Below are 26,868 nucleotides of genomic sequence, written 5' to 3' on the forward strand. Positions count from 1 at the left end.
TACAATAGTGCATCTAAATCTTTTAAGGGGGGTGAGAAGGATTACTTTATCCTATCCTAGGTATTCCTGAAAGAGGTGGGGTTGCAGGTGTCTCCGGAAGGTGGTGATTGACTCCGCTGTCCTGGCGTCGTGAGGGAGTTTGTTCCACCATTGGGGGGCCAGAGCAGCGAACAGTTTTGACTGGGCTGCGCGGGAACTGTACTTCCTCAGTGGTAGGGAGGCGAGCAGGCCAGAGGTGGATGAGCGCAGTGCCCTTGTTTGGGTGTAGGGCCTGATCAGAGCCTGGAGTTACTGAGGTGCCGTTCCCCTCACAGCTCCGTAGGCAAGCACCATGGTCTTGTAGCGGATGCGAGCTTCAACTGGAAGCCAGTGGAGAGAGCGGAGGAGCGGGTGACGTGGAGAGAACTTGGGAAGGTTGAACACCAGACGGGCTGCGGCGTTCTGGATGAGTTGTAGGGGTTTAATGGCACAGGCAGGGAGCCCAGCCAACAGCGAGTTGCAGTAATCCAGCCGGGAGATGACAAGTGCCTGGATTAGGACCTGCGCCGCTTCCTGTGTGAGGCAGGGTCGTACTCTGCGGATGTTGTAGAGCATGAACCTACAGGAACGGGCCACCGCCTTGATGTTAGTTGAGAACGACAGGGTGTTGTCCAGGATCACGCCAAGGTTCTTAGCGCTCTGGGAGGAGGACACAATGGAGTTGTCAACCGTGATGGCGAGATCATGGAACGGGCAATCCTTCCCCGGGAGGAAGAGCAGCTCCGTCTTGCCGAGGTTCAGCTTGAGGTATGATATGTCTGCCAGACATGCAGAGATGCGATTCGCCACCTGGTCATCAGAAGGGGGAAAGGAGAAGATTAATTGTGTGTCGTCTGCATAGCAATGATAGGAGAGACCATGTGAGGTTATGACAGAGCCAAGTGACTTGGTGTATAGCGAGAATAGGAGAGGGCCTAGAACAGAGCCCTGGGGGACGCCAGTGCTGAGAGCGCGTGGTGAGGAGACAGATTCTCGCCACGCCACCTGGTAGGAGCGACCTGTCAGGTAGGACGCAATCCAAGCGTGGGCCGCGCCGGAGATGCCCAACTCGGAGAGGGTGGAGAGGAGGATCTGATGGTTCACAGTATCGAAGGCAGCCGATAGGTCTAGAAGGATGAGAGCAGAGGAGAGAGAGTTAGCTTTAGCAGTGTGGAGCGCCTCCGTGATACAGAGAAGAGCAGTCTCAGTTGAATGACTAGTCTTGAAACCTGACTGATTTGGATCAAGAAGGTCATTCTGAGAGAGATAGCGGGAGAGCTGGCCAAGGACGGCACGTTCAAGAGTTTTGGAGAGAAAAGAAAGAAGGGATACTGGTCTGTAGTTGTTGACATCGGAGGGATCGAGTGTAGGTTTTTTCAGAAGGGGTGCAACTCTCACTCTCTTGAAGACGGAAGGGACGTAGCCAGCGGTCAGGGATGAGTTGATGAGCGAGGTGAGGTAAGGGAGAAGGTCTCCGGAAATGGTCTGGAGAAGAGAGGAGGGGATAGGGTCAAGCGGGTAGGTTGTTGGGCGGCCGGCCGTCACAAGACGCGAGATTTCATCTGGAGAGAGAGGGGAGAAAGAGGTCAGAGCACAGGGTAGGGCAGTGTGAGCAGAACCAGCGGTGTCGTTTGACTTAGCAAACGAGGATCGGATGTCGTCGACCTTCTTTTCAAAGTGGTTGACGAAGTCATCTGCAGAGAGGGGGGAGGGGGAGGAGGATTCAGGAGGGAGGAGAAGGTGGCAAAGAGCTTCCTAGGGTTAGAGGCAGATGCTTGGAATTTAGAGTGGTAGAAAGTGGCTTTAGCAGCAGAGACAGAAGAGGAAAATGTAGAGAGGAGGGAGTGAAAGGATGCCAGGTCCGCAGGGAGGCGAGTTTTCCTCCCATTTCCGCTCGGCTGCCCGGAGCCCTGCCCCTTCTATGCGAGGCATTGGAAAACCTCCCTGGACTTTGTGGTTGACTCTGTTTGTCTTTTAATCCAATTTGTAAGTCGCTCTGGATAAGAGCGTCTGCTAAATGACTTAAATGTAAATGTAAATGTAATTCACTGCTCGACTGAGGGAACTTACAGATAATTGTATGTGTGGGGTACAGAGATGAGGTAGTCACTCAAAAATCATGTTAAACACTATTATTGCACACAGAGTGAGTCTATGCAATTTATGTGACTTGCGAAATGTTTCTCCTGAACTTATTTAGGCCATGACAAAGGGGTTGAAAAATGTATTCAAGACATATCAGCTTTTCATTTTGAATTAATTTGTACAAATTTCTAAAAACATAATTCCACTTTGACATTATGGGGCATTGTGTGTAGATCAGTGACAAAACAATCTCAATTTAATCAAATTTTTAATTCAGGCGGTAACAACAACAAAAAGTGGGAAAAGTTACTGAAGGCTCTGTGTGTCGAAGGTATTGTGAATGTTCTAGGATATTGTGGCATCCTGTGGGGAAACAGCCATGTTTACACAGAGGTTCTGCCAGCAAAAAGAATTTGAATCCGTCATCACGACAGACACGATTGAACAAGAATCTGTCATCCAGTTTTCAGGATGGGTTTGTCCTGTGTTTCCCAGGGGGTGTGAAGGAGGGTCCAATGCAGATTGGTATATGAGGTCTAATTGGTTACAGGGTAACAGGGTTATAGGGTAACAGGGTTATAGGGTAACATGGTTATAGGGTAACATGGTTATAGGGTAACAGGGTTATAGGGTAACAGGGTAACAGGGTTATAGGGTAACATGGTTATAGGGTAACATGGTTATAGGGTAACATGGTTACAGGGTAACAGGGTAACATGGTTATAGGGTTCCAGGGTAACAGGGTTATAGGGTAACAGGGTAACAGGGTTTTAGGGTAACAGGGTTACAGGGTAACAGGGTTATAGGGTAACAGGGTTATAGGGTAACAGGGTTTTAGGGTTATAGGGTAACAGGGTTATAGGGTAACAGGGTTTTAGGGTAACAGGGTTATAGGGTAACATGGTTATAGGGTAACAGGGTTATAGGGTAACAGGGTTATAGGGTAACAGGGTAACAGGGTTTTAGGGTAACAGGGTTATAGGGTAACAGGGTTATAGGGTAACAGGGTTATAGGGTAACAGGGTTATAGGGTAACATGGTTATAGGGTAACAGGGTTATAGGGTAACAGGGTAACAGGGTTATAGGGTAACAGGGTAACAGGGTTATAGGGTAACAGGGTTATAGCGTAACAGGGTAACAGGGTAACAGGGTTACAGGGTTATAGGGTAACATGGTTATAGGGTAACAGGGTTATAGGGTAACAGGGTTTTAGGGTAACAGGGTTATAGGGTAACAGGGTTATAGGGTAACAGGGTTACAGGGTTATAGGGTAACGGTAACAGGGTTATAGGGTAACAGGGTTATAGGGTAACAGGGTTATAGGGTAACAGGGTAATATGGTTATAGGGTTATAGGGTAACATGGTAACAGGGTTATAGGGTAACATGGTAATAGGGTTATAGGGTAACATGGTAACAGGGTTATAGGGTAACAGGGTTACAGGGTAACAGGGTTATAGGGTAACATGGTAACAGGGTTATAGGGTAACATGGTTATAGGGTAACATGGTTATAGGGTAACATGGTTATAGGGTAACAGGGTAACAGGGTAACATGGTTATAGGGTAACATGGTTATAGGGTAACAGGGTAACAGGGTAACATGGTTGTAGGGTAACAGGGTAACATGGTTATAGGGTAACAGGGTAACAGGGTAACAGGGTTATAGGGTAACAGGGTTATAGGGTAACATGGTTATAGGGTAACAGGGTAACAGGGTTATAGGGTAACAGGGTTATATGGTAACAGGGTTATAGGGTAACAGGGTTTTAGGGTAACAGGGTTATAGGGTAACAGGGTAACAGGGTTATAGGGTAACAGGGTTATAGGGTAACAGGGTTATAGGGTTACAGGGTAACAGGGTTATAGGGTAACAGGGTTATAGGGTTACAGGGTTATAGGGTAACAGGGTAACAGGGTTATAGGGTAACAGGGTTATAGGGTAACAGGGTTATAGGGTAACAGGGTAACAGGGTAACAGGGTTATAGGGTTATATGGTAACAGGGTTACAGGGTAACAGGGTAACAGGGTTATATGGTAACAGGGTTACCGGGTCATGGTTACCGGGTCAGGGTTACCGGGTTAGGGTTACCGGGTCAGGGTTACCGGGTCAGGGTTACCGGGTTAGGGTTACAGGGTTACCGGGTTAGGGTTACCAGTTTAGGGTTAACGGGTTAGTGTTACCGGGTTGGGGTTACAGGGTTACAGGGTTACCAGGTTAGGGTTACCGGGTTAGGGCTACAGGGTTACCGGGTTAGGGTTACCAGGTTAGGGTTACCGCGTTAGGGTTACCGGGTCAGGGTTATAGGATTACAGGGTTACCGGGTTAGGGTTACCGGGTCAGGGTTATAGGGTTACAGGGTTATAGGATTACAGGGTTACCGGGTTACAGGGTGACCGGGTTAGGGTTACCGGGCCAGGGTTACCGGGTCAGGGTTACAGGGTTACCGGGTCAGGGTTAGGGTTACAGGGTTGGGGTTACAGGGTCAGGGTTACCGGGTCAGGGTTACCGGGTTAGGTTTACCGGGTTACAGGGTTAGGGTTACCGGGTTAGGGTTGCCCGGGTCAGGGTTTCCGGGTTACAGGGTTAGGGTTACCGGGTTACAGGTTTAGGGTTACATGGTCAGGGTTGCCCGGGTCAGGGTTACATGGTCAGGGTTGCCCGGGTCAGGGTTACCGGGTTACAGGGTCAGGGTTACCGGGTTACAGGGTCAGGGTTACCGGGTTAGGGTTACCAGGTTAGGGTTACAGGGTTACCAGGTTAGGGTTACCAGGTCAGGGTTACCGGGTCAGGGTTAGGGTTACAGGGTTATAGGATAACAGGGTTACCGGGTCCGGTGAACGTGTGGTAACAGTTGAGGATAGAGTTAGGATCAGTAGGGTATAACATGGTTGTGTTCCCCAGGGGGAGTGAAGCTGGGTCTAGGAGACTTCATCTTCTACAGCATGCTGGTGGGGAAGGCCTCTGCTGCAGCTAGTGGAGACTGGAACACCACCCTGGCCAGCTTCGTAGCCATACTCATCGTGAGTACACAGCTACTCATTACATTCCCTTGTTCTTTATGATGGTCTGTTACACTCCCTCGCTCTGCTTTCTCTCTGTCTGTCTGCTCTCTCTCTCTGTCTGCTCCGTCTCTGTCTGGCTGCTCTCTCTCTGTCTCTGTCTGGCTGCTCTCTCTCTGTCTCTGTCTGGCTGCTCTGTCTCTGTCTGGCTGCTCTCTGTCTCTGTCTGGCTGCTCTCTCTCTCTGTCTCTCTGACTCTGTCTGGCTGCTCTCTCTCTCTCTGTCTGGCTTCTCTGTCTCTGTCTGGCTGCTCTCTGTCTGTCTGCTCTCTCTGTCTCTGTCTGGCTGCTCTCTCTCTGTCTCTGTCTGGCAGCTCTCTCTCTCTGTTTCTGTCTGGCAGCTCTCTCTCTGTTTCTGTCTGGCAGCTCTCTCTCTCTGTTTCTGTCTGGCTGCTCTCTCTCTGTCTCTGTCTGGCAGCTCTATCTCTCTCTGTTTCTGTCTGGATGCTCTCTGTCTGGCTGCTCTCTCTGTGTCTGTCTGGCTGCTCTCTCTCTGTCTGGCTGTTCTCTCTCTCTGTCTCTGTCTGGCTGTTCTCTCTCTCTGTCTCTGTCTGGCTGTTCTCTCTCTCTGTCTCTGTCTGGCTGTTCTCTCTCTGTCTCTGCCTGGCTGCTCTCTCTCTTTGTCTCTGCCTGGCTGCTCTCTCTCTTTGTCTCTGTCTGGCTGCTCTCTCTTTGTCTCTGTCTGGCTGCTCTCTCTCGCTGTCTCTCTATCTGTCAATTCAATTCAAGGTCTTTATTGTCATGGGAAACATATGTTAGCATTGCCAAAGCAAGTGGAATGTATAAACAAAAGTGAACAGTAATCATGACACTCACAGAATTTCCAAAATAATAAAGACATTTCAAATGTCATTATGTCTGTATACGGTGTTGTAACGATGTACAAATAGTGAAAGTACAAAAATGGAAAATAATAAACATTAATATGGGTTTTATTTACATATCCCCCTCTCTCTCCCCCCCCTCTCTCTCTCCCTCTCTATCCCTCCCTCCCCCTCTCCCTCTCTCTATCCTCTCCCTCTCTCTATCCCCCCTTCTCTCTCTCTATCCCTCCCTCCCTCTCCCCCTTCTCCCCTCTCTCTCCCTCTCTCTATCCCCCCCTCTCTCTCTCTATCCTATCCCTCCCTCTCTCCCTCTCTCTATCCCCCCCCCCTCCCCCCCCTTCCCTCCCTCTCTCTCCCTCTCTCTATCCCACCCTCCCCCTCTCCCTCTCTCTATCCCACCCTCCCCCTCTCTCTCTCTATCCCCCCCTCTCTCTATTCCCCCTCTCTCCACAGGGCCTGTGTTTGACCCTTCTTCTCCTGGCCATCTTTAAGAAGGCCCTCCCTGCCCTTCCCATCTCCATCTTCTTTGGCTTGGTGTTCTACTTCGCTACAGACAACCTGGTCAGACCTTTTATGGACCAGCTGGCTCTGCACCAGTTCTACATTTAGCAGGATGTTCCCCTGCTCTCGCCGCCCCACGGGAGCTGCCATCATCAAGACCAGGGGTGTATTCATTAGTACACAACATAGCGAAACGTTTTTGCAACGAAAACATGTTTTTTTTTTGTTTTTTTTACTAAATCCGGTAGGTTCCCTCCCCCTTTTTGTCCTGTTTTGCTGTGCCAGAGTTCAACCTCTAACAAGGGGACCAGGGGCATCTCCAGTCCAGCCCCCTGACTGAAGTTCAGTGGTAGTTTTTGGATCTGCTTTTTGTTTCTGGGCTTGGTGGGGTGGGGGGGTTCATAACCATGATGTCTTGTGGGGGTGGGGTTCATAACCATGATGTCTTGTGGGGGTGGGGTTCATAACCATGATGTCTTGTGGGGGTGGGGTTCATAACCATGATGTCTTTTGGGGGTGGGGGGTGGGGTTCATAACCATGATGTCTTTTGGGGGTTGGGGGGGTTTCATAACCATGATGTCTTTTGATTTGTTCATACTTTCCTCGTTTTCCAAAAAGTGATTGATACGCCGTCTAAAGGTCACGGTGAGTTTAAGGTGGGTACTGCAGTGGGTACTGCCACAGAGCTAGGATGTAGTTGATGATTCTGTCGTTGTTGTTGGGAGTCACACACACAGAAAGGAGGAGAAGAAGAAGCAGCCTGGTTGGCCTCCTGAGAAAAGTACTTCAGAGGGGCTTTTAATAAACCCATCTGGGGGTTTAGGACTTTAACACTCTCACTAACGGGATGGACTGTCACGTGACATGATGGTGGAACTGGTGATGATGATGGAACTGGTGATACCGGTAAAATGTTTTTTTTTTTTTTTGTTGAATAATTCTACTTTGATTGTTGTGCTTCTTGAATTGAACTCGTCAAGAGCTTTGCTTTGTCCATCCAGCACTGTGTTCCAAATGGCACCCTATTCCCTGAATAGTGCACTAGAGTCAATAGGGCTCTAGTCAAAAGTAGTGCACTATATTAGGGGAAAGGGTGCTATTCATCCTGCATTCCAGGATTCATTTCCATGTTTTTGTTGTTTTGTTCCCCCCCCCCCCCCCACTCAGTCAGACATTCAGACCGTGAAACCACAAAGGCCTGTGAGTTTGTTTTTTTTACACAGTGTTGCTGGCCCAACAGGAACGGGATGGTTTGAAACGACGCCTATAGCATTTATAATATACCAGCTTTGAGTTGTGTCCCCACCACACTGCATCATAAAACACCACGGTTGACCAGGTTCTGTTCCCTCTCAGAGTCTAAATCTAGACGTGTCGTTAATTCTAGCCTGATTCCAGTGTTTGTCATGACGATGGAGGCAGAGTTCGTGGGGGGGAAAATGTGGAATTGGAATTTAGTTTTACTCTCTGATTTGATTGGGTTTGGAATGGAATTGACCCCAACCGTAACGACAGGAAGTTGACACAATAGCACAAACATATCTGGGCCCGGATTATGTTGATTGATCCACACTAGAATCATCAGCGTGTCGCCTGGTTCTGTCTAACAGTCGGTTTCTCCTCATGGAAACAAACTAAATGTTTTTGGGGTCATGACGATACATTTGACCAGGAGTTTTCCTCTGTTCTGCTTTCAAGACGAGCAAAAAGTTGATCATGGCTGGCATTTAAACTCTGTTAGGCCAAACTAGTTCTTTAAGGGTTTTTTTTCTTTTCTTTTCGTGGACACACATTAGGCTTAGTCCTAGAACTAAAAACACCCATTTTAAAATCATTATTTTAGTCCAGGGCTTTGCTTAATCTGTGTCTAGGAGACAGAAAACCTAGTGTTGCTCTCCAATTTAAACTCTTTGCTGCAGAGTAACCTGCTCATGGAGCAATGACTTGAGATTGTTGTTTTTCTTACTTTTGTAAAGATTATGTTGGGCAACTGGCCATGTGCATTAATGCAAGGTTGTTCCTTTCAAATGTTCCGTTTTAAAATAAATGAATCAAGAATAAAATACAAATGGCATATCAGTAATTTATTCAAAATGATTCAACAGATTCATAAATAAGTGGGAACCCATTCCCTTAGTTACAACATTCCCTTAGTTACAACATTCCCCTTGGTTACAGCATTCCCCTTGGTTACAACATTCCCGTAGTTACAACATTCCCGTAGTTACAACATTCCGTTAGTTACAGCATTCCTTTAGTTACAGCATTCCCTTGGTTACAGCATTCCTTTAGTTACAGCATTCCCTTGGTTACAGCATTCCCTTGGTTACAACATTCCTTTGGTTACTGTATTCCTTTAGTTACAGCATTCCCTTGGTTACAGCATTCCCTTGGTTACAGCATTCCCTTGGTGACAACATTCCCTTGGTTACAGCATTCCCTTGGTTACAGCATTCCCTTGGTGACAGCATTCCTTTAGTTACAGCATTCCCTTGGTTACAGCATTCCCTTGGTGACAGCATTCCCTTGGTTACAGCATTCCCTTGGTTACAGCATTCCCTTGGTGACAGCATTCCTTTAGTTACAGCATTCCCTTGGTTACAGCATTCCCTTGGTGACAGCATTCCCTTGGTTACAGCATTCCTTTAGTTACAGCATTCCCTTGTTGACAGCATTCCCTTGGTGACAGCATTCCCTTGGTTACAGCATTCCCTAGGTTACAACATTCCCTTAGTTACAACATTGTTGTCCTTTTTGTAGTGTTAAGTTTAGCATTTTCTTACTGTTACAACAGAAACCTCAGCCTGTCACCAAGTCAGCTGGAAGATTCAACATGTGGAATATGTTTGAACACATTTGTAGTATATGATGTTAATTGCTTGGTGCACCAGTCAAGGCTTGTTCTGTTTGCATGGCAGCAGGTCCTGAAGTGTAAAAGCCACGGGGGGAAAAAACAAGTTTTCATTTTGAGTTGTCAACTAACGTGAAAGAAATCATCTGAAAGGAAGGTGGATCATTTTTTTTATTATTTTTAAATGCTCTTGAACATTAAACAGATTTGGCTAATCTGTAATAAAAAAATAAATATAGATAGATTCATCTATCTAAACTTCAGGACCCACAGCCCTGGCTACACAGGAAGTCTATTCTAGATGATGACATTATGAATCTGTAGATGGAAATACAGAGAGGTACCGAGACAGAGACTTAAACTCAGCATAAAAAAAGAAAACGTCCCTTTTTTCGGGACCCTGTCTTTCAAAGATAATTAGTCAGAATCCAAATAACTTCACAGATCTTCATTGTAAAGGGTTTAAACACTGTTTTCCCATGCTTGTTCAATGAACCATAAACAATTAATGAACATGCACCTGTGGAACGGTCGTTAAGACACTAACAGCTTACAGACGGTAGGTAATTAAGGTCACCGTTATGAAAACGTAGGGCACTAAAGAGGCCTTTCTACTGACTCTGAAAAAACACAAAAAAGAAAGATGCCCAGGGTCCCTGCTCATCTGTGTGAACGTGCCTTAGGCATGTTGCAAGGAGGCATGAGGACTACAGATGTGGCCGGGGCAATAAATTGCAATGTCCGTACTGTGAGACGCCTAAGACAGCGCTACAGGGAGACAGGACGGACAGCTGATCGTCCTCGCAGTGGCAGACCACGTGTGACAACACCTGCACAGGATCGGTACATCTGAACATCACACCTGCGGGACAGGTACAGGATGGCAACAACAACTGCCCGAGTTACACCAGGAACGCACAATCCCTCCATCAGTGCTCACCATAATTTGCAAATAAATTCAATAAAAAAATCCTACAAGGTGATTTTCTGGATGGGGACATGGAGGGGTGGAAGGGGACATGGAGGGTGGATGAAGGGGACATGGAGGGGTGGAAGGGGACATGGAGGGGTGGATGAAGGGGACATGGAGGGGTGGAAGGGGACATGGAGGGGTGGATGAAGGGGACATGGAGGGGTGGAAGGGGACATGGAGGGGTGGATGAAGGGGACATGGAGGGGTGGATGAAGGGGACATGGAGGGGACATGGAGGGGTGGAAGGGGACATGGAGGGGTGGAGAAGGGGACATGGAGGGGTGGAAGGGGACATGGGGGTGGATGAAGGGGACATGGAGGGTGGATGGAGGGGTGGAAGGGGACATGGAGGGGTGGGTGAAGGGGACATGGAGGGGTGGATGATGAAGGGGACATGGAGGGGTGGGTGAAGGGGACATGGAGGGGTGGGTGAAGGGGACATGGATGAAGGGGACATGGAGGGGTGAGTGAAGGGGACATGGAGGGGTGGGTGAAGGGGACATGGAGGGGTGGGTGAAGGGGACATGGAGGGGTGGATGAAGGGGACATGGAGGGGTGGTGAAGGGGACATGGAGGGTGGGTGAAGGGGACATGGAGGGGTGGGTGAAGGGGACATGGAGGGGTGGATGAAGGGGACATGGAGGGGTGGATGAAGGGGACATGGGGTGGATGAAGGTGGAGGGGTGGGTGAAGGGGACATGGAGGGGTGGGTGAAGGGGACATGGAGGGGTGGATGAAGGGGACATGGAGGGGTGTGAAAGGGACATGGAGGGGTGGTGAAGGGGACATGGAGGGGTGGAGTGGGACATGGAGGGGTGGGTGAAGGGGACATGGAGGGGTGGATGAAGGGGACATGGAGGGGTGGTGAAGGGGACATGGAGGGGGGATGAAGGGGACATGGAGGTGGTGAAGGGGACATGGAGGGCTGGATGAAGGGAACATGGAGGGGTGGGTGAAGGGGACATGGAGGGGTGGATGAAGGGGACATGGAGGGGTGGATGAAGGGGACATGGAGGGGTGGATGAAGAGATTTTGGATGTACTGATTCCATGGCACATGGTTTATGAACTGATACGCAAAACAATGCTTGATTCAAAAACTTTTTACATTTAAATGATTATACAAATTTCTGGCAACTAATACAATATTTATATTTATATATATATGGGGGATACAACCAACTCAGCTCTGCAGATTTTGCTACAAAGCGACAGAATCATTACATGACTTATTTTGGTATTGTCCCTATGTAGCTTGTTTCTGGTCACGGGTTCAGGAATGGCTAAAAAATCGAATTGATTTAAAATTAACCCTGCAAATAGCACTTTTTTGGAAGATTTGGAAAGCCGTAGTCCAATAATATAATCAAGGGCGCAACTTTCACTGGGGATGAGATGTCCCCCCCCCCCACCACATTCTGAAATTTCATTGTGATACAAAACGAGGCAACTGTGTGCTTTAGGACCATGCGGACTTCTCCGAGCAGGCAGGTAGGCAGGGGTTAAGGGGATAGGTGGGGTGGACTGAGAGTAGCTGAGGGGTGGGGTTATGGTGATAGGTGAGGTGGACTGAGAGTAGCTGAGGGGTGGGGTTATGGTGATAGGTGAGGTGGACTGAGAGTAGCTGAGGGGTGGAGTTAAGGGGATATCACCAGCCACCCCTGCTTCACCAGCCACCCCTGCTTTACCAGCTTCACCAGCCACCCCTGCTCTACCAGCCTCCCCTGCTTCACCAGCCACCCCTGCCTCACCAGCCACCCCTGCCTCACCAGCCACCCCTGCCACACATTCCTACCCTGGTTTGACTCAACAGACCGCTCTGAACGGTGGGAACATGGTGGAAATTCCATGGACTATTTGGTATGCTGGCATTCTGTGTGGACCCCCCCCCCTGCCAATTGGCTGCCAGCCTGACTGGCACCGTGCCTGGATCTGTGGAGGCCTTAGCTGTAACCATGGGAACGGCTTGGCCTATAGTGAGCAAGGACAGGGCTGGACAGTGGCACAGTTCTCCATGCCGTGACAGTTTAGCTTCAGATTGTGCTTTAACCAACAGGACCAAGAATATCCCATGACTAACTGGCCTGGGCCTGTGGATCTGGGCCTGTGGATCTGGGCCTGTGGATCTAGGCCTGTTCATCTGGGCCTGTGGATTTGGGCCTGTGGATCTGTGTCTGTGGATCTGGGCCTGTTGATCTGGGCCTGTGGATTTGGGCCTGTGGATCTGTGTCTGTGGATCTAGGCCTGTTGATCTGGGGCTTTGGATCTGGTAATGGCCCTGCACTAATGACACCTCCTCGATCAGTTCTACAGATGGCAATACATGGGGACTTGAAACCTAAATATTTTGCTGAAAGTGTTTTCTAGTGTAGGTTTTTTCTCCGTACTGGAGGGATCCCATAACATGTTGATTTACACTTGGCTGTCATGGATTCATATTAACTGATGGCCCTCTGCCTCATCCCTTAGTAAGGGTATGATCTGGCTTAGGAGGACACCAGAAGGAGAATCAAGCTGTCATTCTCTCTCATCCTCAGTAGATTGAAAGTGGTCTGTGGGTATAGGCCGTGTGACTGTCACGTCTGTCTACGTGTAAACCCACATGGGCCGTGGCCCAGGATAGCTCTCCGCTAACGGGATTAGAGACGGAGGGATGGAAGAAGGAGCGGCCCAACGTGAGACATGCAGGGACTAAGGTATTAGGTTTTAAAATAGTCACACGGAACAGGACAACTAACAGGTAACTAAGCAACACAGACGTTTGCTGACCAGAAAAAGGGGAAACGAGACGCGTAACATAACACACCGCGACCAGCTTCCATCTTTCTCTCAGACAATCCAAACCAAGCCACACAGTGAGGAGGAAAACCACTTGTAAAAGATCGCAGTCTACACACGTGAGTACAAGAAGATAGATAAGAAGCTCAACTCGACCTATAAAGAAGGAGATGTCGTCGAAAGACAAGCTAGAGGGTCTGGTGAAGCAGATAGAGTTGACCCTGACGGAGATGGAGGCTCTGAAGCTCCACTGTGGGAAGCAGAGTGAGGAGCTTAGCCAGCTGGTGGTGGAACTCCGCAGGGAGAACCAGGAGCTGATGGAGAAATACAACCAGCTGGGTGCGGATATGAAGGAAGCCAAGGAAATCATAGAACAACTACAGGACACCAAGGTCGCCTTCGACGCCAAGGAGAGACAGGCCCGCAAACTCAGCAAGCAGCTGTGAGAGGAATCCATGTCGGTGACATGGGCTCTGAGGATCTGGGAGAGGAAGAACCCACTGGACACAAACTGGTTGAATCAAAGAGGAGGGGACATGGAGGGGTGGAGGGGACATGGGCTCTGAGGATCTGGGAGAGGAAGAACCCACTGGACACAAACTGGTTGAATCAAAGAGGAGGGGACATGGAGGGGTGGAGGGGACATGGGCTCTGAGGATCTGGGAGAGGAAGAACCCACTGGACACAAACTGGTTGAATCAAAGAGGAGGGGACATGGAGGGGTGGAGGGGACATGGGCTCTGAGGATCTGGGAGAGGAAGAGCCCACTGGACACAAACTGGTTGAATCAAAGTTTACACGTAATTTCAACAAAAATATTGGATTGGATTTGCAAAACGTAATCATTATAAAGGAAATTCTTGGATTTTGGCCCTTTTTTTATCAGCCAACTTTGTTACTTGTTACATTTTTGTTTATTTCACTTTGAATTCATGTTACTTGACAACTCAATCAAATAGAAACCAAAACGAGATGTTTATTTGACATCTGTGCACAGTGGAATGGGCTCTGAGGGTCTGGGGAGGAGGAGGAGAAGGGACTGGTTGGAAGGGGACATGGAGGGGTGGGTGAAGGGGACATGGAGGGGTGGAAGGGGACATGGAGGGGTGGGTGAAGGGGACATGGAGGGGTGGAAGGGGACATGGAGGGGTGGAAGGAGGGGACATGGAGGGGTGGGTGGAAGGGGACATGGAGGGGTGTGTGTAAGGGGACATGGAGGGGTGGGTGGAAGGGGACATGGAGGGGTGGGTGAAGGGGACATGGAGGGGTGCAAGGGGACATGGAGGGGTGGAAGGAGGGGACATGGAGGGGTGGGTGAAGGGGACATGGAGGGGTGGAAGGGGACATGGAGGGGTGGAAGGAGGGGACATGGAGGGGTGGATGAAGGGGACATGGAGGGGTGGGTGAAGGGGACATGGAGGGGACATGGAGGGGTGGAAGGGGACATGGAGGGGTGGGTAGAAGGGGACATGGAGGGGTGGGTAGAAGGGGACATGTAGGGGTGGTGGAAGGGGACATGGAGGGGACATGGAGGGGTGGAGGGGACATGGAGGGGTGGTGGAAGGGGATATGGAGGGGTGGAGGGGACATGGAGGGGTGGGTGGAAGGGGACATGGAGGGGACATGGAGGGGTGGAGGGGACATGGAGGGGTGGTGGAAGGGGATATGGAGGGGTGGAGGGGACATGGAGGGGTGGGTGGAAGGGGACATGGAGGGGTGGGTGGAAGGGGACATGGAGGGGTGGTGGAAGGGGACATGGAGGGGACATGGAGGGGACATGGAGGGGTGGAGGGGACATGGAGGGGTGGAGGGGACATGGAGGGGACATGGAGGGGTGGTGGAAGGGGACATGGAGGGGTGGGTGGAGGGGACATGGAGGTGTGGGTGAAGGGGACATGGAGGTGTGGGTGGAGGGGACATGGAGGGGTGGGTGAACGGGACATGGAGGGGTGGGTGGAGGGGACATGGAGAGGACATGGAGGGGTGGTGGAAGGGGACATGGAGGGGACATGGAGGGGTGGGTGGAAGGGGACATGAAGGGGACATGGAGGGGTGGTGGAAGGGGACATGGAGGGGTGGGTGGAAGGGGACATGGAGGGGTGGTGGAAGGGGACATGGAGGGGTGGGTAGTGGTTAGGGTGAGTTATTAAATGTCTGGGTGAACATGGGTAATGGATTGGACGTACATTATGTAGGGTTAGTATATTTAACCGTTATTTAACTAGGCAAGTCAGTTAAGAACAAATGCTTATTTACAATGACGGCCAGAATAGGGGACGTCATCATGGCTAGTATGGGTTATATGGTAGTATAGTTATGTGTAGTATGTGTTATATGGGGTGGACTGTAATGGAGACATTTAAAAGGGAATTGTTTACATCCCAAATGGCACCCTATTCCCTATATAGTGCACTACTTTAGACCAGGACCCTATTCCCTATATAGTGCACTACTTTAGACCAGGGCCCTATTCCCTATATAGTGCACTACTTTAGACCAGAGCCCTATTCCCTATATAGTGCACTACTTTAGACCAGGGCCCTATTCCCTATATAGTGCACTACTTTAGACCAGAGCCCTATTCCCTATATAGTGCACTACTTTAGACCAGAGCCCTATTCCCTATGTAGTGCACTACTATAGACCAGGGCCGTAGGAATAGGGTGCCATTTGTGACGTAGTCATTGTGTTCACATGGTGCTCTACAGAAAAATCAAGAAGTTAGAAATGTATAGTTGCCAGGTTGGAAAATCTTCAAACGAAGCTTGAACATCTATCCAATGACTTTATTACGTTGGTTGGTCTGTGTCATGACTGCCCTGTGAGGATCCAAAGATCAGCTTGGCAATGGTTGATTTCAACCAGACCCTCTCTTACCCGCAGAGGGGCGGGGAGGAGGGAATTGGTGTGGTGGGTTGACACCTCACGCCCTGTTGTAAATTAAAGGAGAGGAGATCCAGGGTCTCCCTGTCAAAAATTCACAAAGGAATGTGCTTTGTCTCCAGAGGGTTTTCCCGCCAAAACTCGAACACGTTCTAAAGTGAGTACTGGAACAATATTTCTAACATAGAGCGTGGGGAATGGTCAGAGGCGATCTATAGAAAACTAATGTCATATTGTTTGTTATTTTGTGATGCCATTAAAAATGTTATAGAGGAAATACTGTAACTTGAAGTATGTACACTACATGTACGAAGTTTCCATCCTTTACATTGTGTATGAAATTTTTAAAAAAGTAATGAAAGTAATTTTGTTAAGATGTGATTTTAGAAGACATAAGAGATTATTTGTCTCCTATAAAACTTTTCACAGTAAGTAGCCACGCCCCAGAGGGAGGTCAGAGAGCATGTCAACCTGACGGAACCGTCCCATTGGACCAGAGTGAGGTCAGAGACCGTGTCAACCTGACGGAACCGTCCCATTGGACCAGAGTGAGGTCAGAGACCGTGTCAACCTGACGGAACCGTCCCATTGGACCAGCGTGTATAAAAGGATTAGTAAAGAAATCAACATTTAGACAAGAGGGAGCTGCAGCTCATATCCAAAGTGGTTTGAACTCTGAAATCTCAACACGAGGTAGAGACGATGAAGTCACCTCCCAGACGATCACTGGGACAGCTGATTAGCTGTCCTAAGTAAAGTATCTAGAAAGATGAACTTAAGTGGGATCATTCTACTACTCTTCTCAAATCAATGTAGTATGCTACTCTCATCACCCAATGGGAACCATCGACACGGCTGGCTAGACTATCTTCAGAGAGGCATCTTCAGGAGTGAATGGAAGGGAAATCAACTACGTGGTTCTGTTCAGGACTACAAGATGAATCAAGACATTTACACGTAAATAGATACATCATTTCTTACTCCAAACGGGCCGTGGTTCGTGTGGAAAGTATATCATTACTGTGAGAGTAGTTTCTAAATATACCCAAGTATTACTTCTCTGTACCTTTCTGTCTCCTCCATCTGTTTTGTAAAAAGCCGCCATATGTTGTCAGTCCGCTAGTGACCTGTTTCTAATGCGTCTATGTTTATCCTGTGTTACCATTTTGTTAGCTAGTAAATAAATAAATAAACCAATTTGTGTAGTACTGACTCATAAGTAAGGCTGGGGTTTTTGCAGATGCAAGGAGGTTACGACTGTTCAGAATGGTGATATGATACGAGGTCATGATTAATAAGTGTTTATGGATGTGATAGGTAAAGACCTTAGAGAGTTAAATTCGGGAGATGGAAACTCTTTAAAGGATCGCTCTCGTGGTGCCCCAGATCCTAATGAGTTAATTGTTAAATGATTAATTTAATCAGGTAACAATTAAACGTAGTTAGTTAATTAGATAATTAACAGTCATCAGATTAATGAAAGTATAGTCACGAAAGCTGGTTGGGCAGCATCATAGTGTTGATTGACTAAACACAGCATCTGATACTGGATTGGATGATCATATGTTTGTTGCCTGACTTTGGCCAAACCCTAAAGAGTGGACACGTGAGGACCTGTAGCATAGAGATGGACTAGAGGGAGTGAGGACCGTAGAGATGGACTAGAGGGAGTGAGGACCTGTACCATAGAGATGGATTAAAGAGAGTGAGGACTATAGAGATGGACTAGAGACGGTGAGGACCGTAGAGATGGACAAGAGGGAGTGAGGACCGTAGAGATGCCTAGAAGAAGTGAGGACCGTAGAGATGGACAAGAGGGAGTGAGGACCGTAGAGATGCCTAGAGGAAGTGAGGACCGTAGAGACGGACTATAGGGAGTGAGGACCGTAGAGATGGACTAGAGGGAGTGAGGACCGTAGAGATGGACTAGACATAGTGGGGACCGTAGAGATGGACTAGATGGAGTGAGGACCATAGAGATGGACTAGAGGGAGTGAGGACCGTAGAGATGGACTAGAGGGAGTGAGGACCGTAGAGATGGACTATAGGGAGTGAGGACCGTAGAGATGGAATAGAGGGAGTGAGGACCGTAGAGATAGACAATAGGGAGTGAGGACCGTAGAGATGGAATAGAGGGAGTGAGGGCCGTAGAGATGAGGGAGTGAGGACCGTAGAGATGGACTAGAGGGAGTGAGGACCGTAGAGATGGACTAAAGGGAGTGAGGACCGTAGAGATGGACTAGAGGGAGTGAGGACCTTAGAGATGGACTATAGGGAGTGAGGACCGTAGAGATGGAATAGAGGGAGTGAGGACCGTAGAGATGGACAATAGGGAGTGAGGACCGTAGAGATGGACTAAAGGGAGTGAGGACCGTAGAGATGGACTAGAGAGAGTGGGGACCGTAGAGATGAACTAGAGGGAGTGAGGACCGTAGAGATGGACTAGAGACGGTGAGGACCGTAGAGATGACTAGATGGAGTGAGGACCATAGAGATGGACTAGAGACGGTGAGGACCGTAGAGATGGACTAGAGGGAGTGAGGACCGTAGAGATGGACTATAGGGAGTGAGGACCATAGAGATGCCTAGAGGGAGGAGGACCGTAGAGATGGAATAGAGGGAGTGAGGACCGTAGAGATGGACTATAGGGAGTGAGGACCGTAGAGATGGACTAGACATAGTGGGGACCGTAGAGATGGACTAGAGGGAGTGAGGACCGTAGAGATGGAATAGAGGGAGTGAGGACCGTAGAGATGGACAATAGGGAGTGAGGACCGTAGAGATGGACTAAAGGGAGTGAGGACCGTAGAGATGGACTAGAGAGAGTGGGGACCGTAGAGATGGACTAGAGGGAGTGAGGACCATAGAGATGGACTAGAGGGAGTGAGGACCGTAGAGATGGACTAGAGACGGTGAGGACCGTAGAGATGACTAGATGGAGTGAGGACCGTAGAGATGGACTAGAGGGAGTGAGGACCGTAGAGATGGACTAGAGGGAGTGAGGACCGTGAGAGATGGACTAGAGGGAGTAGGACCGTAGAGATGGACTAGAGATAGTGGGGACCGTAGAGATGGACTAGATGGAGTGAGGACCATAGAGATGGACTAGAGGGAGTGAGGGCCGTAGAGATGAGGGAGTGAGGACCGTAGAGATGGACTAGAGGGAGTGAGGACCGTAGAGATGGACTAGAGGGAGTGAGGACCGTAGAGATGGACTAGAGGGAGTGAGGACCTTAGAGATGGACTATAGGGAGTGAGGACCGTAGAGATGGAATAGAGGGAGTGAGGACCGTAGAGATGGACAATAGGGAGTGAGGACCGTAGAGATGGACTAGAGAGAGTGGGGACCGTAGAGATGAACTAGAGGGAGTGAGGACCGTAGAGATGGACTAGAGGGAGTGAGGACCGTAGAGATGGACTATAGGGAGTGAGGACCATAGAGATGCCTAGAGGGAGTGAGGGCCGTAGAGATGGACTAGAGGGAGTGAGGACCGTAGAGATGGACTATAGGGAGTGAGGACCGTAGAGATGGACAATAGGGAGTGAGGACCGTAGAGATGGACTAAAGGGAGTGAGGACCGTAGAGATGGACTAGAGAGAGTGGGGACCGTAGAGATGGACAATAGGGAGTGAGGACCGTAGAGATGGACTAAAGGGAGTGAGGACCGAGAGATGGACTAGAGAGAGTGGGGACCGTAGAGATGGACTAGAGGGAGTGAGGACCGTAGAGATGGACTAGAGACGGTGAGGACCGTAGAGATGACTAGATGGAGTGAGGACCGTAGAGATGGACTAGAGGGAGTGAGGACCGTAGAGATGGACTAGAGGGAGTGAGGACCGTAGAGATGGACTAGAGGGAGTAGGACCGTAGAGATGGACTAGAGATAGTGGGGACCGTAGAGATGGACTAGATGGAGTGAGGACCATAGAGATGGACTAGAGGGAGTGAGGGCCGTAGAGATGAGGGAGTGAGGACCGTAGAGATGGACTAGAGGGAGTGAGGACCGTAGAGATGGACTAGAGGGAGTGAGGACCGTAGAGATGGACTAGAGGGAGTGAGGACCTTAGAGATGGACTATAGGGAGTGAGGACCGTAGAGATGGAATAGAGGGAGTGAGGACCGTAGAGATGGACTAAAGGGAGTGAGGACCGTAGAGATGGACTAGAGAGAGTGGGGACCGTAGAGATGAACTAGAGGGAGTGAGGACCGTAGAGATGGACTAGAGACGGTGAGGACCGTAGAGATGACTAGATGGAGTGAGGACCATAGAGATGGACTAGAGACGGTGAGGACCGTAGAGATGGACTAGAGGGAGTGAGGACCGTAGAGATGGACTATAGGGAGTGAGGACCATAGAGATGCCTAGAGGGAGTGAGGACCGTAGAGATGGAATAGAGGGAGTGAGGACCGTAGAGATGGACTATAGGGAGTGAGGACCGTAGAGATGGACTAGACATAGTGGGGACCGTAGAGATGGACTAGAGGGAGTGAGGACCGTAGAGATGGAATAGAGGGAGTGAGGACCGTAGAGATGGACAATAGGGAGTGAGGACCGTAGAGATGGACTAAAGGGAGTGAGGACCGTAGAGATGGACTAGAGAGAGTGGGGACCGTAGAGATGGACTAGAGGGAGTGAGGACCATAGAGATGGACTAGAGGGAGTGAGGACCGTAGAGATGGACTAGAGATGGTGAGGACCGTAGAGATGACTAGATGGAGTGAGGACCGTAGAGATGGACTAGAGGGAGTGAGGACCGTAGAGATGGACTAGAGGGAGTGAGGACCGTAGAGATGGACTAGAGGGAGTAGGACCGTAGAGATGGACTAGAGATAGTGGGGACCGTAGAGATGGACTAGATGGAGTGAGGACCATAGAGATGGACTAGAGGGAGTGAGGACCGTAGAGATGGACTAGAGGGAGTGAGGACCGTAGAGATGGACTAGAGGGAGTGAGGACCTTAGAGATGGACTATAGGGAGTGAGGACCGTAGAGATGGAATAGAGGGAGTGAGGACCGTAGAGATGGACAATAGGGAGTGAGGACCGTAGAGATGGACTAGAGAGAGTGGGGACCGTAGAGATGAACTAGAGGGAGTGAGGACCGTAGAGATGGACTAGAGGGAGTGAGGACCGTAGAGATGGACTATAGGGAGTGAGGACCATAGAGATGCCTAGAGGGAGTGAGGGCCGTAGAGATGGACTAGAGGGAGTGAGGACCGTAGAGATGGACTATAGGGAGTGAGGACCGTAGAGATGGACAATAGGGAGTGAGGACCGTAGAGATGGACTAAAGGGAGTGAGGACCGTAGAGATGGACTAGAGAGAGTGGGGACCGTAGAGATGGACTAGAGACGGTGAGGACCGTAGAGATGACTAGATGGAGTGAGGACCATAGAGATGGACTAGAGGGAGTGAGGGCCGTAGAGATGAGGGAGTGAGGACCGTAGAGATGGACTAGAGGGAGTGAGGACCGTAGAGATGGACTAGAGGGAGTGAGGACCGTAGAGATGGACTAGAGGGAGTGAGGACCTTAGAGATGGACTATAGGGAGTGAGGACCGTAGAGATGGAATAGAGGGAGTGAGGACCGTAGAGATGGACAATAGGGAGTGAGGACCGTAGAGATGGACTAAAGGGAGTGAGGACCGTAGAGATGGACTAGAGAGAGTGGGGACCGTAGAGATGAACTAGAGGGAGTGAGGACCGTAGAGATGGACTAGAGACGGTGAGGACCGTAGAGATGACTAGATGGAGTGAGGACCATAGAGATGGACTAGAGACGGTGAGGACCGTAGAGATGGACTAGAGGGAGTGAGGACCGTAGAGATGGACTAGAGGGAGTGAGGACCGTAGAGATGGACTAGAGGGAGTAGGACCGTAGAGATGGACTAGAGATAGTGGGGACCGTAGAGATGGACTAGATGGAGTGAGGACCATAGAGATGGACTAGAGGGAGTGAGGGCCGTAGAGATGAGGGAGTGAGGACCGTAGAGATGGACTAGAGGGAGTGAGGACCGTAGAGATGGACTAGAGGGAGTGAGGACCTTAGAGATGGACTATAGGGAGTGAGGACCGTAGAGATGGAATAGAGGGAGTGAGGACCGTAGAGATGGACAATAGGGAGTGAGGACCGTAGAGATGGACTAAAGGGAGTGAGGACCGTAGAGATGGACTAGAGAGAGTGGGGACCGTAGAGATGAACTAGAGGGAGGAGGACCGTAGAGATGGACTAGAGACGGTGAGGACCGTAGAGATGACTAGATGGAGTGAGGACCATAGAGATGGACTAGAGACGGTGAGGACCGTAGAGATGGACTAGAGGGAGTGAGGACCGTAGAGATGGACTATAGGGAGTGAGGACCATAGAGATGCCTAGAGGGAGTGAGGACCGAGAGATGGAATAGAGGGAGTGAGGACCGTAGAGATGGACTATAGGGAGTGAGGACCGTAGAGATGGACTAGACATAGTGGGGACCGTAGAGATGGACTAGAGGGAGTGAGGACCGTAGAGATGGAATAGAGGGAGTGAGGACCGTAGAGATGGACAATAGGGAGTGAGGACCGTAGAGATGGACTAAAGGGAGTGAGGACCGTAGAGATGGACTAGAGAGAGTGGGGACCGTAGAGATGGACTAGAGGGAGTGAGGACCATAGAGATGGACTAGAGGGAGTGAGGACCGTAGAGATGGACTAGAGACGGTGAGGACCGTAGAGATGACTAGATGGAGTGAGGACCGTAGAGATGGACTATAGGGAGTGAGGACCGTAGAGATGGACTAGAGGGAGTGAGGACCGTAGAGATGACTAGATGGAGTGAGGACCATAGAGATGGACTAGAGACGGTGAGGACCGTAGAGATGGACTAGAGGGAGTGAGGACCGTAGAGATGGACTATAGGGAGTGAGGACCATAGAGATGCCTAGAGGGAGTGAGGACCGTAGAGATGGAATAGAGGGAGTGAGGACCGTAGAGATGGACTATAGGGAGTGAGGACCGTAGAGATGGACTAGACATAGTGGGGACCGTAGAGATGGACTAGAGGGAGTGAGGACCGTAGAGATGGAATAGAGGGAGTGAGGACCGTAGAGATGGACAATAGGGAGTGAGGACCGTAGAGATGGACTAAAGGGAGTGAGGACCGTAGAGATGGACTAGAGAGAGTGGGGACCGTAGAGATGGACTAGAGGGAGTGAGGACCATAGAGATGGACTAGAGGGAGTGAGGACCGTAGAGATGGACTAGAGACGGTGAGGACCGTAGAGATGACTAGATGGAGTGAGGACCGTAGAGATGGACTAGAGGGAGTGAGGACCGTAGAGATGGACTAGAGGGAGTGAGGACCGTAGAGATGGACTAGAGGGAGTAGGACCGTAGAGATGGACTAGAGATAGTGGGGACCGTAGAGATGGACTAGATGGAGTGAGGACCATAGAGATGGACTAGAGGGAGTGAGGGCCGAGAGATGAGGGAGTGAGGACCGTAGAGATGGACTAGAGGGAGTGAGGACCGTAGAGATGGACTAGAGGGAGTGAGGACCGTAGAGATGGACTAGAGGGAGTGAGGACCTTAGAGATGGACTATAGGGAGTGAGGACCGTAGAGATGGAATAGAGGGAGTGAGGACCGTAGAGATGGACAATAGGGAGTGAGGACCGTAGAGATGGACTAGAGAGAGTGGGGACCGTAGAGATGAACTAGAGGGAGTGAGGACCGTAGAGATGGACTAGAGGGAGTGAGGACCGTAGAGATGGACTATAGGGAGTGAGGACCATAGAGATGCCTAGAGGGAGTGAGGGCCGTAGAGATGGACTAGAGGGAGTGAGGACCGTGAGAGATGGACTATAGGGAGTGAGGACCGAGAGATGGACAATAGGGAGTGAGGACCGTAGAGATGGACTAAAGGGAGTGAGGACCGTAGAGATGGACTAGAGAGAGTGGGGACCGTAGAGATGGACAATAGGGAGTGAGGACCGTAGAGATGGACTAAAGGGAGTGAGGACCGTAGAGATGGACTAGAGACGGTGAGGACCGTAGAGATGACTAGATGGAGTGAGGACCGTAGAGATGGACTAGAGGGAGTGAGGACCGTAGAGATGGACTAGAGGGAGGAGGACCGTAGAGATGGACTAGAGGAGTAGGACCGTAGAGATGGACTAGAGATAGTGGGGACCGTAGAGATGGACTAGATGGAGTGAGGACCATAGAGATGGACTAGAGGGAGTGAGGGCCGTAGAGATGAGGGAGTGAGGGCCGTAGAGATGGACTAGAGGGAGTGAGGACCGTAGAGATGGACTAGAGGGAGTGAGGACCGTAGAGATGGACTAGAGGGAGTGAGGACCTTAGAGATGGACTATAGGGAGTGAGGACCGTAGAGATGGAATAGAGGGAGTGAGGACCGTAGAGATGGACAATAGGGAGTGAGGACCGTAGAGATGGACTAAAGGGAGTGAGGACCGTAGAGATGGACTAGAGAGAGTGGGGACCGTAGAGATGAACTAGAGGGAGTGAGGACCGTAGAGATGGACTAGAGACGGTGAGGACCGTAGAGATGACTAGATGGAGTGAGGACCATAGAGATGGACTAGAGACGGTGAGGACCGTAGAGAGATGGACTAGAGGGAGTGAGGACCGTAGAGATGGACTATAGGGAGTGAGGACCATAGAGATGCCTAGAGGGAGTGAGGACCGTAGAGATGGAATAGAGGGAGTGAGGACCGTAGAGATGGACTATAGGGAGTGAGGACCGTAGAGATGGACTAGACATAGTGGGGACCGTAGAGATGGACTAGAGGGAGTGAGGACCGTAGAGATGGAATAGAGGGAGTGAGGACCGTAGAGATGGACAATAGGGAGTGAGGACCGAGAGATGGACTAAAGGGAGTGAGGACCGTAGAGATGGACTAGAGAGAGTGGGGACCGTAGAGATGGACTAGAGGGAGTGAGGACCATAGAGATGGACTAGAGGGAGTGAGGACCGTAGAGATGGACTAGAGACGGTGAGGACCGTAGAGATGACTAGATGGAGTGAGGACCGTAGAGATGGACTAGAGGGAGTGAGGACCGTAGAGATGGACTAGAGGGAGTGAGGACCGTAGAGATGGACTAGAGGGAGTAGGACCGTAGAGATGGACTAGAGATAGTGGGGACCGAGAGATGGACTAGATGGAGGAGGACCATAGAGATGGACTAGAGGGAGTGAGGACCGTAGAGATGGACTAGAGGGAGTGAGGACCGTAGAGATGGACTAGAGGGAGTGAGGACCTTAGAGATGGACTATAGGGAGGAGGACCGTAGAGATGGAATAGAGGGAGTGAGGACCGTAGAGATGGACAATAGGGAGTGAGGACCGAGAGATGGACTAGAGAGAGTGGGGACCGTAGAGATGAACTAGAGGGAGTGAGCACCGTAGAGATGGACTAGAGGGAGTGAGGACCGTAGAGATGGACTATAGGGAGTGAGGACCATAGAGATGCCTAGAGGGAGTGAGGGCCGAGAGATGGACTAGAGGGAGTGAGGACCGTAGAGATGGACTATAGGGAGTGAGGACCGTAGAGATGGACAATAGGGAGTGAGGACCGTAGAGATGGACTAAAGGGAGTGAGGACCGTAGAGATGGACTAGAGAGAGTGGGGACCGTGAGAGATGGACTAGAGGGAGTGAGGACCGTAGAGATGGACTAGAGACGGTGAGGACCGTAGAGATGACTAGATGGAGTGAGGACCGTAGAGATGGACTAGAGGGAGTGAGGACCGTAGAGATGGACTAGAGGGAGTGAGGACCGTAGAGATGGACTAGAGGGAGTAGGACCGTAGAGATGGACTAGAGATAGTGGGGACCGTAGAGATGGACTAGATGGAGTGAGGACCATAGAGATGGACTAGAGGGAGTGAGGGCCGTAGAGATGAGGGAGTGAGGACCGGGAGAGATGGACTAGAGGGAGTGAGGACCGTAGAGATGGACTAGAGGGAGTGAGGACCGTAGAGATGGACTAGAGGGAGGAGGACCTTAGAGATGGACTATAGGGAGTGAGGACCGTAGAGATGGAATAGAGGGAGTGAGGACCGTAGAGATGGACAATAGGGAGGAGGACCGTAGAGATGGACTAAAGGGAGTGAGGACCGTAGAGATGGACTAGAGAGAGTGGGGACCGTAGAGATGAACTAGAGGGAGTGAGGACCGTAGAGATGGACTAGAGACGGTGAGGACCGTAGAGATGACTAGATGGAGTGAGGACCATAGAGATGGACTAGAGACGGTGAGGACCGTAGAGATGGACTAGAGGGAGTGAGGACCGTAGAGATGGACTAGAGGGAGTGAGGACCGTAGAGATGGACTAGAGGGAGTAGGACCGTAGAGATGGACTAGAGATAGTGGGGACCGTAGAGATGGACTAGATGGAGTGAGGACCATAGAGATGGACTAGAGGGAGTGAGGGCCGAGAGATGAGGGAGTGAGGACCGTAGAGATGGACTAGAGGGAGTGAGGACCGCCGAGAGATGGACTAGAGGGAGTGAGGACCTTAGAGATGGACTATAGGGAGTGAGGACCGTAGAGATGGAATAGAGGGAGTGAGGACCGTAGAGATGGACAATAGGGAGTGAGGACCGTAGAGATGGACTAAAGGGAGTGAGGACCGTAGAGATGGACTAGAGAGAGTGGGGACCGAGAGATGAACTAGAGGGAGTGAGGACCGTAGAGATGGACTAGAGACGGTGAGGACCGTAGAGATGACTAGATGGAGTGAGGACCATAGAGATGGACTAGAGACGGTGAGGACCGTAGAGATGGACTAGAGGGAGTGAGGACCGTAGAGATGGACTATAGGGAGTGAGGACCATAGAGATGCTTAGAGGGAGTGAGGACCGTAGAGATGGAATAGAGGGAGTGAGGACCG

General features: G+C 50.3%; 2 protein-coding genes across 8 annotated transcripts in view; both read left to right on the plus strand.

Moving 5' to 3' along the window:
- The window catches only part of psen1 (presenilin 1), a 62,872-nt gene extending 55,971 nt beyond the window's left edge, over nucleotides 1-6,901 (plus strand). Inside the window, exons 10-11 of the mRNA XM_065004414.1 lie at nucleotides 5,009-5,127; nucleotides 6,443-6,901. Coding sequence (XP_064860486.1) covers nucleotides 5,009-5,127; nucleotides 6,443-6,598 — 275 coding nt within the window. The 3' untranslated portion in view covers nucleotides 6,599-6,901. The remainder of the gene's footprint in view (nucleotides 1-5,008; nucleotides 5,128-6,442) is intronic.
- Nucleotides 1-26,868, plus strand: part of smoc1 (SPARC related modular calcium binding 1) — a 573,206-nt gene that overhangs the window by 442,042 nt on the left and 104,296 nt on the right. The window lies entirely within an intron of this gene.

This window comes from Oncorhynchus nerka, linkage group LG18 (assembly GCF_034236695.1).
Source record: "Oncorhynchus nerka isolate Pitt River linkage group LG18, Oner_Uvic_2.0, whole genome shotgun sequence".
Classification (NCBI taxonomy): domain Eukaryota; kingdom Metazoa; phylum Chordata; class Actinopteri; order Salmoniformes; family Salmonidae; genus Oncorhynchus; species Oncorhynchus nerka.